The following is a 15,872-nucleotide window of genomic DNA, read 5'->3' on the forward strand; positions in this document are numbered from 1 at the left end:
TGAAGAAGTAAGAAAAATAATATTCTGACTTGTCTGTGACAACTACAGTTACTATCTTGCCTTGCAAATTAATACCTGTATCTGCAGAGGCACATATCCACACGTTGCTCCAGGTAAGCCACGATGTTTGGGGTGTAAAGGTAGACAGGTCTACTGTCCCCGTATCCTTCGGTACCTGTGCCGTTGAGCATCCTGGCACTGGGATTGGGCAGATGTAGAAATGAGTCCAGCCCGGGTGCCACCAGGCGCTAGAGTTGGGGGTGAGCAGGACAGACGCGGTCCCTGCCTGAGGGAGCTCACAGACCAGGGAGAGAGCCGGGACCATGACCGGTGCCCCGCCCCTGCTGCACTGTCGCCCCTTCGGCTCTCCGCTCACACGTACGGGATGAGACTTCGGGGAGGGCCATGTGTGGGTGGCTGCTCTCTGCTGAGTGCACACTCGTGGAGAGCCAGGACCTTGTCCTGTTTGTACACATCTCTTTCCACCTGCCCTCAGGCTGGGATGTCCTTCCTACTTTCACATCTGACCGTGTGCTTAGAGTAGTTTTTCCTCAGGAGGGTTTGTCACAGGACCACGTTTTCTCCTTCCTAAGTATTTGAAACTAAATAAACGTTGCCTAGAAATGAGTATTGCCCCTCTCTAGGCTTTAAGCTCCACGGGGCTAGGACCGTGTCTGCTGTACTCACTGCTCAGGCCCAGTGCCCAGCATAGCACTGAACCCATGAGAGGCGCTCAGTGGACACTGGTCCTGTGATTGAATCTCGGTGTCCTTCATTACATGGACATGGAACAAATGCCTTCTACCCTCCATTTCAGGAAATATTTACCACCCAACAGTCCAATAAATTAATAAGTCATAGAGTAAGTCATATTGACCTTATCAGTATCATTTTCATCAAAATCGTATTGTACTTTCATCAAAATAAAGAAGTCTGTCTTTAATCCTGTTCCCGTCTCTCTGTATTCGGTATCTTAAGGATGAGACGAATCCTGGCAATGACTTCTGTCTCAACTAGTTTATTTCTACAGAGCACCTAGGCCAAGAAAACACAGAACACATCAGCCACCCTTACCTACTACTCTATCAAAAGAATAACCGTGGACAACTGTTTTTCCCTAGTAACGATGCGCCAGTTTGACCACCCTCACATTGTGAAACTGATTGGTGTCATCACGGAGAACCCTGTCTGGATAATCATGGAGCTGTGCACGCTTGGAGAGGTACCCTGATCCTCAGACCGGGCCTGGCGGGGCGACTGCCAGCCCATTTGTCACAGTGTCAACGAAACGATAGTCTCATGCTTGGCATTCGTTCAGCCCACCCTGGGTGTTTGGTGTCCTTTGTTTAAGAAAGGAGAGTGTGTGAAGGGTACCCTTGTGGTTTGGGCTCAGAGACTATAGCGTCTTCATCATTAAATTCCCAAGCCATGCCCTAACTCAGTCCTGAAGGCAGTGGTGACCAAGTGGTGCTTTCTTCCTCTCTGGTGCTACTGCCTACTGGTAGCCCAGGGATCCGAGGATGAAAGAGGCACTCTTAATGGAACTCAGATAAATTAATGCTGCGTTTAGGTAAATCTGCAGTAACTTATTCTGTTTGAGAATTCATTTTATGGTGTCTTTCAGACCAACTGATACTAGTCACAGTTTCTTTTGAAAATGTGAGTAACACGTGTGGACAGATCTCCTTACTTGACTTTCTCCAGGACACAGAAATTCCTTACTTAGGGTGTCACCATCACCTGGAAACTTGTTAGAAGCCAGATTCTTGGGCCCTCGCCCAGGCCTGGCGGATCAGACCCTCGGCAGGGCAGGCTGGGCCCAGCACCTGTTTTCCGGGCCGCGCTGTAGCCTGCCTGCTTGTGGATGAACACAAGTCAGTTTTCCAGGTGTCTATACTTCACTTACTGGTACTAAAGCTCAGTAATTTAGCCTGAAACATTACTTACATTCCTTCTCTAATTTTAAAGGACACCAAACACAGTTTTGCTTTTCGTGGAGATTTAGGGGTTCTGCTTAGCAGCCTCTCGAGAGCAGTTTGGGTCCTTGCACCTCTGCGTGACAACCTCTGCCTCCCTCCCCCTGCGGGCTCCCTGCTGCTCTCCTCTGCGCTCGATAACCTAGTTTGCTGGATGAAATGACTTCAGGCCTCTACAACATCTCTTCTTCCTCTGCCCCACCTTTCCAAATCAAACAGAGTGCTTACATACATTTTTTGTTCACAATATTTTTCTGCTTTTGCTTTTGGAGAATTTGCCAGTTTTCCTGGCTTAAGCTATTACTAAAACTTTCTCCTTTATGTATAGATTTTGTAGAATTAGAGTTCAATCATCTGTCTTCCTTTGCCATGCTAGCATTTAGCTGAACTGATCGTGACAGTAGTAATAGGACTGATAAGCCCTGTGGGGTAAATACCAACACCTTTCTGTACCTGAAACTTCCTGGAGGAGGATGGGAGAACTTCTTGCCTCCCCTTCCTCCTCGTCACCTTATCCTCAGGTCTGCCTGGGGTACAGCGAAGTGTGGGGTGCAGGCATGCTGGCCGTGTGAGGGGTAACTCTGTCTGTTTGTCTCCCTAGCTCTTAATCTAGCGGTAGTTCACACTTCTGTTCATTTCCTTGCAGCATCTTTCTGTATTTTTTCAGAAATTTGTCTACAGTCATGAAGATTTCAGTTTTATAATAGGATTCAAATAAAGAATGATTAATCATAATTTCTGAGCTAGTATGTTTCATTCTGCCCCTTTGTTTTAGGGGAGAATTGAAGCCATTCTCATAAAAGTGTATTTGGAAATGGGCAGCGTTGTTGAATGTAGCTCCTTTGCTGTTGATTTCTGTTCTCTGTCACTAATTCTTTTTTATCTTGGTCACTGTTCCAAAAGCTGAGGTCATTTCTGCAAGTAAGGAAGTACAGTTTGGATCTGGCGTCTTTGATCCTATATGCCTATCAGCTTAGTACAGCCCTCGCGTATCTGGAGAGCAAAAGATTTGTGCACAGGTAAGATCCAGTCATAAAGCTGGTCAGCTGCCCTTCGGAGAGGGGACAGGGTGGTAGTCGGGAAACCAGAGGGAGGAGACACTCGCTGGGCCCTGTGATTCTTCGTACCACTGGACTCTGCCATATGTAGACAGTGCCAGAAAGTCAGGCAGCACCTGTCCTGGCCCAGGGAAGACCCATGGCCTGTTTGTACGCAGTTAGAGGGTTTTCCTCACATGGAAACATTTGTTTGCTTTCAGGCCATTTCTCCCTTCTGCAGATGCTATTGAGAGACTGTACACGGCCCCAGAACAGTGAGCGTGTAGACTAAAACAGACACCGTCCCGGGGATTCCCCACACCCCAGAGGGTCATGAGTGACGTCTGTGGGCATTCTGTGGAATTTCTGTTTCTCATCCGGGTCCCTAGTTTGAATGCCAGGGAAAGCCCTTACAGTTTGCCCACTACTTTATTACCCAGCATGAAAATAAATTCCGTGAGCAAAATCATTTACAAGGGTTTAGATGATGGCTTTTATTTTGGGCGATGAGATCTCTTAGTAGCAGCAGGGTTACAGATCTCAGTCGTGCGTCCCTGTCTGTTAGTGGAGGTGGTAATGTGATTATGTGAAAACTAATAATTCCTTTTTTATTTCTTATTCGCAAATATTTGTTATTTGAGAGTATACTTTGCTGTCGTTCAAAATACTGATTGTCATATTAATGAGTAAATATCTGCCAAAAGGAATATATTTGCAGTTAAATCATAAAAGTGTCTTTTTTTCCAGTGTGTAATAAATCTGTTTGCATTGTCTATAAGCTGTCTTTCAAAGTACCTATCAGTATGTCTTTATGTAATATAGATGAGTTTGTGGGTTTGTTTTTTCCTTGTATTAAAGTTTCTTATCCCAAATTCTTCCTTATCAGGGACATTGCTGCTCGGAATGTTCTGGTATCCTCAAATGATTGTGTAAAACTAGGAGACTTTGGATTATCCCGATATATGGAAGACAGTACTTACTACAAAGGTAAGGAATCAGAACAATAAAGAGGCAGTAAGCTCAGAATCTTTAATGATTTTTTATTTCTTAAAAAGCTGTGTCCTAATAAGCTCAGCTGATTTTTGACAGAGGCATAAAATAAGTTCAGTAGAAGAAAGACAGCCTTTTCAATCCGTGGGGCTGTTCCAGTCAGACATCCAGAGACAAAAAATGGACCTCAGCTTGACTCACCCCACATTAACTCAGAGTGGATCATAGACTTAATTATAAAACATAAAGCTATAAAACTTTTAGGAAAAACATAGGGGTAAATCTTTGGGATCTAGGGCTAGACAAAGGGTCCTTAGACTTGACACCAAAAACATGATCCATAAAAAGAAATACTTGATAGATGGGACCTCATCAAAATTAAAACTTTTAGTTCCGCAAAAAACCCTGTTAAGAGGGTGGAAAGGAAAGGTGCAGACCTGGAGGATATTTGCCAGGCACAGTGCCCGCCTACAACCACAAGCCTTTCCACAAAGGACTAGTGTCCACGTGTCACTTGTGCAGTGAGCTCTCAGAATTCAGCAGGGAAAACAGAAACCAAGAATACGACGTGGACAAACAGTAGAAAGAGAGGCTTCACTGAAGAGGATACGCGGAGGGCAGAGAAGCCCAGGCAGAGGCTCAGCCCACAGCGAGGTAACATTGCACACTTGTCAGAATGGCTAAAATTAAAACGAGTGATAACGTCAAATGCTGGCAAAGATGCAGAGAAACTGAATTACTCAAAACTTGCGTGTGAGAACGTACAATGGTACAGCCACTCTGGAAGAGTTTCGCGGATCCTTTTAAAGTTAACTATGCAGCTACCATACAGTCCAGCAGTTACGCTCCTGGGTACTTACTTCTCGCAGAGAAAGGAAAACTGACATTCACACAAAACCTGCATATTGAATGTTCATTGCAACTTTTATTTCCAGTAGCCAAAAATTGGAATCAGCCCAGACGTTCTTCAACTGGCAAACATAGTTGGACACCTCACACGAGTGGGGCCGGGTACGTTGACTCGGTGGAAGCAATCAGACTGAAAAATCTCCAATCTGCTAACTCCAGAGACTTTGATCAATTGGTTTTAGAGCTGAAATCCAGCTCATGTGGTTCTCCTTTAATTTTGCCAATTTTGGAATCAGTTTGACTTGGGTCTTTAAATTATTGAACAAATATTTTTATTAACAAATGTTCATATTCCTAGTATTTCAGCTAAGGTTTGGATTATAAATCCATATTATGGTCTTAGTGTATATTCTAATTCTTACTACCACTTTAAAGAGCCAGTTTCTTTCTCCGCTTTTTAAATTCTTATATTGTGGCAAAATGAGGCCAGATTTTTACGTACAGAACTTGTTTCCTTCATTTTATACCATGGCTTATGACTGTTCTCTTTCCATATGCCTTCTGTATACTACAGCTTGAAACACTTTTAACAGAGATTTTTCTGCTATGTGAAAGAATTCTTGGGTTGTTCATTCATTTCAGTTAGTCATTTAACATAAAAATGACCAAGCCAGCTCTCTGCTGTTTTTAAATTCATTTCCTATCCAGCTCAAGCCCTGACGGGTCCGGGTTCTGGACTCCCACTAAAGAGCTGACCTCCAAACAGCATGATGACTGAGGCTTCATATCACGTAGACAGCATTTAAAATGAGCAGTTGACAAATTCATGTATTTGTTGTCAGCTCAGGTCAGTAAGTGCAGATTCCATTAGGCTTCAGGAGAACACCCCCAAAAGGTTGGGGATCCTTTATTCACGACGCAGGGGTGGAGTAGTTGGTTTGGAAGGAATTGAACAGAGGATTTGACTTCACTTGTCAGGAAGGTGCTCGAAGTTAAGTGGGAAAAAAGAAATGACTCGAATGAAGTCGTCTCCTGATCGAAGGTGCTCAAAGGCACGTGTTGCTCACAGAAGGAAGTCCAGATGAGGCTGGCAGAGCACAGGCACCTCCATGAACCGGGGCTCCCCCACTGTGGGCTCCCGCGCCCCTGCTGCCTTCTCGGACACACCGCTCAGCTGTGGACTTCCTCTGCTCCCAGGGCATCCGGCATTTACTCAGTGTCTGTGTCACACCCCGTACCCTACCGTTTAGAATTAGAACTCCTTGAGGAAAGGTACTCTGGGCTGTTCCTCTTGTATCCCAGCAGCTGAAGGAATGTTCCGTGAGGTGGTGAGTTTCCTTTATGGCACAGAAGGAAGGTGTGTTAGACCCCTCAAGAGAAGAACGATTTAGGCTCACCCAAGAAGCACACACTTTCATTCCATCCACCGCCTGTCCTGCCCTTTACATACCAGTGAAGCTATAGCTGTCAGTCCTCGTGACGTAGTCCATATCGTGCCTTCGCGTAGTTGCTAAAATTTGTAGCTCCCGAAGTCATACTCACAGTGCTTTCCTAGTCACGTGTTCGCACGCACGGAGCAGCGGAGGACCGAGCCTGTCTCTGCGGGAGGATGGAAAGGGGAGGGGGCGGGGCAGGATAGCTTGAGCCCCTCTGGCCTTGAACCCCCGCCCGGGCACCTGGCAGTGGGGTGGCCGCAGGTAAGTCACCTAACGTGTCTGAACCTCGTTTTCTAAAGAAATGAGAACCTACCAGGTTGAGTTGTTTTCAGGGTTTAAGATTGTAATCTGTGTGAGACGTGTATGCGCATGTACACACTTCCCCCAGGAACAGTGGTTCCGTGGTTGTGGAACCGACTGGGTGTCGTCAGCAGAGGTTCCAGCTGGTGGGTCAGGATCTGTTCCATAACCAAGCTGCAAGCTGCAAGCTGGGAGTACCAGTTAATGGGGCTGCCTCGCCCTCCCTTGTCCCCCGCCTCTCCGCACAGAGGAGGGCTGCAGTGCTTTGTTTCCCTGCCACAGGCTAACCAGATCACTCCAGACGACCTCACCCAAGGAAACAACAAGTAGTTCTTCCAAATAAACAGAAAGTCCAAAGGGTCAGATATTTAAAGCTTTTTGTTTTGATACTAAAAGTCTCAGCTAGCTGTAACTTAGATCCTTGAGCAGATAACAAGGAAAATTCACTTTCTAAAATTAATCTTCTAGCTTCCAAAGGAAAATTGCCAATTAAGTGGATGGCTCCAGAGTCCATCAATTTTCGACGTTTTACCTCAGCTAGTGATGTATGGATGTTTGGTGAGTATTTTGAAAAGTTTTGTGTTTTTAAATTGTATTTCGTATACTCTACAAAACAGACTTGGCCTTAGCTCTTTTCGGAGTATTTAGGCTAGTCTGCCTTCCCTTCCCTGACCGCTCCTTCACAGACGTCCTCTTGGCTCATTCGACAGTCACCGGGAGCACATGGAGCGCCAGCTTTGGGGGTGGCTCCTGTGAAGGCCCGCTGTCTCAATCCGCCTCCCTTGTCCAGGCCTCCCTGTCTCCCGGTGCCATCTCTGCATCCCTCCCTGGGAGCGGTCCTAGCTCTTTCCTTCTCTCCTCTCTTTCTCCCTGCCATCTCCTTCGTTCTTTCTCCGTGAATGACTTTAAGTGGTTGACCTGTCCTCCGGTTCTGTGCTAGCCCTCAGCTCCAGAACACCCATCGTGGTGTTTTCCTTGTTGTCCTGGACTTCAGCCTCCTTCCTGACTTGTCTCAAGGCTTGCAAGTTTGATCCTTTGTCTTCTGTGGCGTCTGTTCTAACGCCTACTCTGTGCCATCCTGCCTGCTCCGAGCCGGTTGCTGTCCTGCTCTGGGGTTGTGGTACCTTCTGACTGTGACAGCATGGCCCTCGCTCATTCGGCACTACTTACTTCAACTACTTCATCAAATTTTAAATCACTCTCCCCTTTCCATATGGATGATACTCCTTCCCCACCCCACTCTTCTGGTGTCACTCCTTCCGCCGGGAACACGTTGTCCTAACACCCTGTCCGCCGGTGAAATCCTAACCTTCGGCGTCACCTGAAATGTCCCCTCTTAAAGAAGGCTTATGTAGCTGGTATGTCTTCCAGGCATAACCTCCCTTCCTCTGTGTTCCCTGCACTTCCTCTCTCTGCCGTAACACTCACACGTTGATCTTGTGGACAGTCTTGTGTGCGTGTGTTCTCTGCTAGATTTTAAACTACTTCAGAAGAGATGCCCTGATAAGGTTATGTACCTTTTTTCCCCTATAATTAAAAATAACATACATCAAGTGTGTGTTATTTTTCTTCTGCTTACTTGCTGTTGGTTTCATCTAGTACCCTAAGTGATAACAGGTGAAGGAAGGAGCTTTTCGCCAGAGCAGGAAATAGTGTGACGTGGTTTAGAAAGGGCTCTGGGGGTCCGACTGACATGACTTCACTTCCCAGGACCTCGCTCATCCGCTGTGTGACCCAGAGAGCCAGTTCCTGTCAAGGAAATTTCAGTTTTCAAAGATTCTAAGATGGCCTGTTTTTTTCACATTGTAACTTCTCTGGAACTGGTGTCCTAGATCAGTGGCATTTTATAGTCCGTGTTAGTTGGGGATGTGTCTTCTGTGGCCTCCTTGCCTGCACTCGTATGGACTTTGTTCACCCCAGTGTTACTTCCTTGTCTGAATGCGTTTGGTAAGAATAAAGTAATTCCAGGAGGTAACAGAGGATGGCGCCATAACTTAGTTGGCAGTATTTTCCCCCATTCTTGGTCATATAAAAATAATGTTGTATTTTATAATCAGTGGCATCTTAGATTTGATCAAGTAGAGCGTTTAAAGAAATGTAAAGTGTAAGGATAATATATGTAAATTTCAAAGAGGGGATGCCAGAAACATATTAAGGTGTTGGAGAAATGATGCCTGGCGCTGTTGTCAGTAATGATGTCATAATTTCTGGTGAGAAATGCAGAACTAAGGCATTATTTTTGTCATATACTCTTCACTCTGGAACGACGAGAATTTGGAAAACGTCAGAATGCCATTCATGTTGGTAGGATAATGTGCCTTGCTTCCTTTGAGGCACACCCCGCTGTAGGTGCTGAAGACACTGAAGCAAGGTGCCTCTCCTCAAGCCCGTGACACGGTGTGCAGGGAGGACGGGGCCCGAGCCGGGGCTTGCCCGGGGCCGGCAGGAGGCACGCACACAGAAAGAGAAGCACTCGTGTGGAAGAGAAGGAAAGGGGCTCTAAGTGTGGGGCGGCTAGCACAAGCAAAGGCGTGCGTGCCAGGGTGGCAAGGCTGCCAGATCAGCCTGCGAGACATGCGAAGCCACCCACTGTCCCTGCCAGCCGGAGCGTGTGGTCGTCATTCTCCACCTTAGGTTCTGTGCGCTCGTTTACTTTCAAAGTGAGCTTTCAAGTGTTGTTCAGAGGACACCGAGAAAGCATGTAGTCTGCAAGGGTGGAGTGTGAGTGAGGGGTCTGTGGGCAGGGCCACTGCAGCCCAGGGAGTCCAGAGCTTGCCCATGGGGACATGGACCCCCTGACCAACTCGTGCATAAGCTAGATGACAGTGCCGAGTGCACCCTAGCCAGGCATGGGCTGCCTCGTGAAAGGAGTCTGAGTATTCTAAAGGTGTAAGGCTTAAATTTTAGTATTTTCTTTTGGTAGGCCTCAGGTCAGCTGCTGTAATCATCAGCAGGCTGGACTGCAGTGGAGGGCAAGGGAAAATTCATTCAGCCCATTTTGAACTGGTTCATTAAACCGTGAAGGATCACTACCTGGTGGGCCATTTTCTAATACAGGATTTTTAGAGAAATAAAGCTCTTAGAAAAACTTGGGGTTTTTTTGGAAAATAACTTAATATTTAATTATTTGCATCATATTAAATTAATATTGCTATTCTTATTTATAACAGAGTTCATTGAATGCTGCTTTATTTAGCCGATTTGCCCAAAATCACACAGCTGGTCCTCTTGTGCCAGCTATGGAATTACTCCTGAAACGTGGGCATTCTTCTCTTCCCACCAAGTTCACGGTTCTGTTTTCATTCCCACTTCACAGGTGTATGTATGTGGGAGATACTGATGCATGGTGTGAAGCCTTTTCAAGGAGTGAAGAACAATGATGTGATCGGTCGAATTGAGAATGGGGAGAGATTACCAATGCCTCCAAATTGCCCTCCTACCCTCTACAGCCTTATGACGAAATGCTGGGCCTATGACCCCAGCAGGCGGCCCCGGTTCACTGAGCTCAAAGCTCAGCTCAGGTAGGAGGGGGGGAGTGAGGGCCGGGGCTGGGGCAGGCTCCTGCGGCTTCTCCCATGCAGTCGTAGCGTTTGAGGTCATTCTGTCAGGACGGCCAAGGCTAACCTCTTCTCCGGCAAACATAATTACTTATTAACTGATTTGCATTTATTTATGCCTTGCTAGAATCCTCAGGAGATTATATCTTAAAATCTTAATAAACTTCAGATTAGGATCAGATCTCTCATCCCCTGACTTCTGACTGAGCATGGCTTACAAGATCCGTGAGAACCTGGTCCCCAGTTGCCCATCCGGTTCCGTCTTCCACTCCTCCTCCATCTCCAGCACGCTCCTAACTGCTTAGGCTTCTCCCAGCATGGCCCGCCATCTCTCACGTGCTGTTTTCTCTCCCGGGGACTCCTTCCCCCAGCTGTGCCACCTGCTAACCACTTCTGTGGTCTTCAGAATCCAGCTCAGATGTTAGCTCCTTCAGGGGACTGCCCTGGTTGGCCCTGCCCCCAAACAGATAGCCACTCTTTGGCACCTTTTCGATGCTACTGTTTGTTGTCATCAGAACATCCACATGACCTATTCAGCTGCCATTTCATGGTTCCTGATTTGTGCCAGCCACGGCCAGACCCAAACCTCCAGTAGCTCCCAGTTCCTTAGAGGGAGCACGCAGGGACCTGTTAGTGTGCTGAGCCCCTCAGAGTGTCTGCACAGAGTTGACCGTGCCCCCTGGCCTGGAGAATTTCTCATTTGCACGTCTGGGTCCCCCACCGGGCTCTAAGCTCTCCATGGGCATCACTGTGTCTTACTTGTTGCTGTGGCCCCGGCGCAGGCGCAGGTGAGCACTAACACGTGCTCAACAAACAGTTGTCGAATTGAAGTCTAGACTGAGACTCAATTCTGTAATAAACAAGGTATTTTAATGTGGTACATACACATGGGAGCGTTAGCGTGTAACCAGCACCATGGTGTAACGTGTGCCGTATCACCTGTCTTCGTATTTCCCTGATGCTGTGCGACATTTTTAAAACTTGGTGTATCTTCATCTTTTTTCATAGAAAATTACCAAACATCAGGGTCCAAAAGACCCCGGTGGCTCCTCTGGCCCATCTTGTCCCCCAGTGCTTGAAGCCTTCTAGACTGCCTGTAGCCCCAGCTCATCTTCAGGCAGCTCAGCTTGCTAGCCAAGGCTCCGGGCAGGGAGCGTGTTTCACGGAAGAATGAAGGCTAACCGGGAGAGGTAGAAAAGATTCACCCAGTCAGGAATTATTGGCTAAGCTCCCACTTTATTCTAATCAGGTTCCGTGGACTCAACCGTGAACAAAACACAGTCCTGCCCCCAGCGTTTGCAGCCCGGTAGGGGAGGTGGGTCAGCCGTTCGTCACCATGCGATGAGCAGCACACTGCGGAACGGGCTCCTCCTTGGCCCCGTGCTGCGCACCTGCTGGCCTGGCCCCACCCTCAGGGCCCCATAGACAGCACAGCTCTGTCTTCCATGTGACAGTCCTTCGGGTGTTTGTACACAGCTTTCTTCAAGCTAAAAATCTCCAGGTTCTCAATTCTCATACAGTTCATGATACGTGCTCTCACTTACTAGAGCTGGGTTTTGAACATGCTTTATTTCATGTTTTGCTCATACGTTTTTTTGTTCCTCCTTGATCTTTCCTCAGAATTAGACAGATTATGTCCTTGAGATTCCTCCCTCTCTGACACCAGTTCCACCGCTCCACCTGCCTGCCTCCCAGACCCCTCCTTTACGCCCCGACCTGCTGCTCCTCCGCGGTCGCCCTGCGTGTTGCGCGTCCCGGGCCGTCCTCCTTTCTCTCAGTATGCTTCCTGGGCCGAGCCAACCTCCCACCTCCGTCTGTCTCCAGCTTCCATCCTGCCTCTTCTCACAGGCCCAGAGCCGCGTTCGCATTGCTGCTGAGCGCCACGTTCGTCCTAAAATAAATCTGTTGCCTTGCCTCCCGGGCAGCCCCTGGCCCTCACCTTCGATAGGCCCCAAAGGTGCCTTTGTGTTCATCTCCGTCTCGGAGTGAGCAGGAATTCCTCGCCGCCGCCAGCTGGGCACCCCCTCCCCTGCTCCTCCACCTGGACTGTCCACCCATCTGGCATGGCCCCTTAGTTGATCTTCTGAAACATTGCTGTGGATGAGTGGCTCCCTTGCTCGAACAGCCCTCCGTGGGCTCCCGTAACTCCTGTATCAGGTAGAGGCTCCCAGAGTAGACTGAAGATTCCTTCCATCTCGGCCCGATGGTGTGTCCCCACCCCTTTCTCACACTGTGACCGCACTAACCCACCTCGGCCTGGAACTCCTCCTTCTCCTCCCGCTGAAACTCTACTCCTCTTTCTCGGCTGCTTTCACACGCCGGCTCCTCTGTGGCTCCACAGCCGACAAGCCTCCGCCCGCAGAGTCTCCAGAGCACTTTGTTCTTCTTGTCGTGCTCACCCTGCGCTGCCCCAGATGGCTGCCCCGTGTTCACTGTGAGCAGCACGAGAGCTGAGCCTGGGGCCCGGTCTCTGGGCCGAGAGGACTACAGCACCTTTCCTGCCCTCGAGGAGCTCACAGTCTAGTATGTCTCAGCCCTACTAGACTGAGGCTCCTTGAGGGCAGGGATCGTCATACTCACCTCGGTGCCGCGCGCACCCGCAGGCCAGGGGCCCGCGCACAGTGGGGCCCCACAGCCGCTCCAGTTATGGCTTCGTGCGTGACCCTCACGTCAGGGTTCACTGAAGGCCTGTTCCTTTAGGTAAAGTAGTTCCAAGAACTATCCAAGGTGAATTTTTAGAACTAAATATAACAATTTCATACACACACGCACCCACGACTATATAATATGCCTAGGCTGTGATTTATGGATCTCTTCTGCAGTTAGCACAGGCCACTGAGCGTTAATTTGTTCTGTGTTTTTCTTTTTCAGTCAGAAATGGAGTTTGACTTTGCATTTTATATATGTGTAATATGGCTACCAAAGAGGCCAATAAAATTTAACTTCATAATAGCTTGCTTGGACATTTATAAATGGTAACAGTGTGTCATAGTAATTAAATAGATTCTTTTATTGAGTTTTACAAAATTTTTACTATATCAAAGATTGTTTAACAAAGTAATAAACTTCAGGCAGTTTACCCCAGAGGTCAGTTAAAAATGTTTCCCAAGTCCCATCCTCCATGTCTACCTTAAAAGAAAATAATTTGGGGTGCCTGGGTGGCTCAGTTGGTTAAGCGTCTGCCTTCGGCTCAGGTCAAGGTCCCAGGGTCCTGGGATCGAGCCCCCCATCGGGCTTCCCTGCTCAGTGGGAAGCCTGCTTCTCCCTCTCCCACTCCCCCTGCTTGTGTTCCCTCTCTCGCTGTGTCTCTCTGTCAAATAAATGAATAAAATCTTAAAAAAAGAAAATAATTTGAATGGACTCAGATCACCATGGGATCCCATGCAGCTGTGGGCCATACATTAGTTTGTCTGTTACTCTGAGTTGAGAGAAGTGGCTCTCGGGATGAATCTTGTCCAGCAGAGTCAGACAGCACTTGGGTCAGGCTTCCGTGGGTAGATCTCCATGACTCCAAGCATCTGTCCTCCTCATGTCCCACTTTCTTATTCGTAGATGTGAATCCACAGAGAAGGACGAGGAGGTGAGCCTGCGGGCAGCCTGGTACCAAGTGTAAAAGCTCCCCAGTAGCAACACCCTGGGAAATGACTCCTTCTGTGTACCGTGGCGTGCTTGCCCTGTAGGACTGACAGGCTGTAAGAGTGCCCCAAGTAGCTTTTGAATGGAAAAATCACATAATCCCTGGTTAATTCAGTTAATTCTTTGATAGCTGCTGTGCCAAGGAAACCACAATAAGCAGCTTTAGTATCTGCCCTTGTGGAGCTTATGCTTCCCAGGAGTGAAAGTAAGCCTGTCTGTTTCAGCTAAGTCTAGGGAAACATGTTAACGTGTGCTTTCTTAAATCCTTCTTAGACAAATGGGGGAAATAAACTAATAAAATTATCAATTTAAAGTTTTATACCATATTTTTAAAACTTTGTATTGACCTAAAAAGGTGTGAACATATAAATATGCCAAGAAGTAAACCGCTCATTGGATTGTCACAAATTGGGCACACGCACGTAAACAGCATCCGGAATAAGAAACCAACACTGCTACCGCTCCGGAAACCCGCCAGATGCCCCTTTCCAATGACTGTTCGCCCTTCGAGGGTAACTGCTAACCATGCATCGGTTCTGCCTACTTTTGAACTTTCTGTAATTGGTACCACTCAGTATGTCCTCTTTTGTTCTTGGCTTATGTTATTCAGCATTTAGTTTGAGATCATCCATGGTATCAGATAATTGCACCTCTTTCTCCTTGCTTTGTGGTGTTCTGTTTGTGAATATCCCATAGTTTATTCATCTGCCTGGTGGAAATTTAGATTCTTTCCAGCTTGGAGCTGTGAAGGCCACTGCTGTGTCTTTTTGGTGTGCAAGGGTACAAGAATTGAAGTTGGGTGTGTATCCCAAGAGCTAGCGGGCGTGCACAGGTGTAGCACCAGTAGGTCCTGCTGGTTTTCCAGAGCGGATACACCAGCTCTGGTCCCAGCAGTGAACAGAAGCTCATTGTTCCAGCCATAGTGGTTTTTAAACCTTTGTAAATTACTCCTTGTTTCTAGGCTCGCTGTTTTCACATAGGAAGGTTAGGTAAAAGAATATAAGTGATAAAGAATATCACAGTTAACCTGAACGTTTCTGTTCTAAAGAACGCTGACCTAGTAAGTATCACTTTGGAAGACGCTCCATGATTTGAGCTGGTCTCTGCCACAGTGCTTTTCAGGAAGACCTTTCGAACAAATACCATGTTCCTTGATAGCCGGTCTGCAGGCCTTGTGCCACGCACTTCCCCACATCACTTCATCTTGGCCCTCAGTCCTTGGAGTTGGAGGTAGTATCACCACCGTTGAGGTTAGGCAGCTCACCTGAGGTCCCAGAGCTGGAACTCGTAGCGAGCCCACCTGAGTCCAGGGCCCAAGCTGTCAGCTGGCACACTCTGGGCCTTGACCTGAGACACAGCTAGATGTCCTTACGTGCTCTGTGTTGTGATTGCGACTGGTGAGCAAATTGTTAATGATTAGTTAAAAAGGGAAAAGAAGGAAGAAAAAAAAAAAACAGTGTTATAAGGAATCCCTGAAGCTGGTTTTCTTACTTTTTTTTTTTTGACTATCAACCAGAGAAAGTCCCCAAAGGCAAAGGCAGCGTGTCTGGCAGAGGCACACAGGCCCTCACCCGTGGGCTTGGAGGGCCACCTGGCTGCCATGCGCTGGCCCCAGAGCGTTGGTCCTGTTCATTGTGTTTTGTGTCATCTCTTGAGTGTGCTGCGCTTTGCCGCTCTGGCCTTCGGAGCCCCAGGTAAGGTAGGGAGCACTGTGGAAGCCGACCGAGAGGCTCTGCGCAGTGACAGAAGCCAGCGCGTGTGGGTGCGGCCTGCCGCGTCGGCCTTGGGGGCAGGGGTTTGTTTGTCATTTTGAGCTAATACTGTCGTGTTTGCTTTCAAACTTTATCAAGCAAAGCTGGCCTTTTGAGAGATCTGTTTGGTTAGGATGTAGCTTGAAGTGGCTACAGCCCCAGACTGATGACATGTTTTTCCACACTACCTCTCAGTATCATAGTCCAGTGAAGTTTCAGGGCTCCTCGGGACACAGACTGGTTTCGGTCAGTCTGTGAGGGTGCCGGCCCCTTGGGGGGGCGGGGAGGAGTGTAACCTGGTAAGGTACAGACAGCACTTGAGTTGGGAGGAATTTAACCT

The 15,872-nt window shown here is 47.8% G+C and overlaps 1 protein-coding gene across 4 annotated transcripts in view; it reads left to right on the plus strand.

Annotated features, from left to right (window-relative positions):
- Nucleotides 1-15,872, plus strand: part of PTK2 (protein tyrosine kinase 2) — a 254,738-nt gene that overhangs the window by 193,348 nt on the left and 45,518 nt on the right. For all 4 annotated transcript variants that reach the window (XM_088022737.1, XM_088022738.1, XM_028105631.1 and 1 more), the window contains 5 exons: nt 1,122-1,222; nt 2,880-2,995; nt 3,900-4,000; nt 7,057-7,146; nt 9,905-10,109. In XM_088022737.1, coding sequence (XP_087878863.1) covers nt 1,122-1,222; nt 2,880-2,995; nt 3,900-4,000; nt 7,057-7,146; nt 9,905-10,109 — 613 coding nt within the window. The remainder of the gene's footprint in view (nt 1-1,121; nt 1,223-2,879; nt 2,996-3,899; nt 4,001-7,056; nt 7,147-9,904; nt 10,110-15,872) is intronic.

Source organism: Eumetopias jubatus, unplaced genomic scaffold (genome assembly GCF_037043125.1).
Source record: "Eumetopias jubatus isolate StellerSeaLion01/CBP00866 unplaced genomic scaffold, mEumJub1_p1.0 scaffold_4, whole genome shotgun sequence".
Taxonomy (NCBI): Eukaryota; Metazoa; Chordata; class Mammalia; order Carnivora; family Otariidae; genus Eumetopias; species Eumetopias jubatus.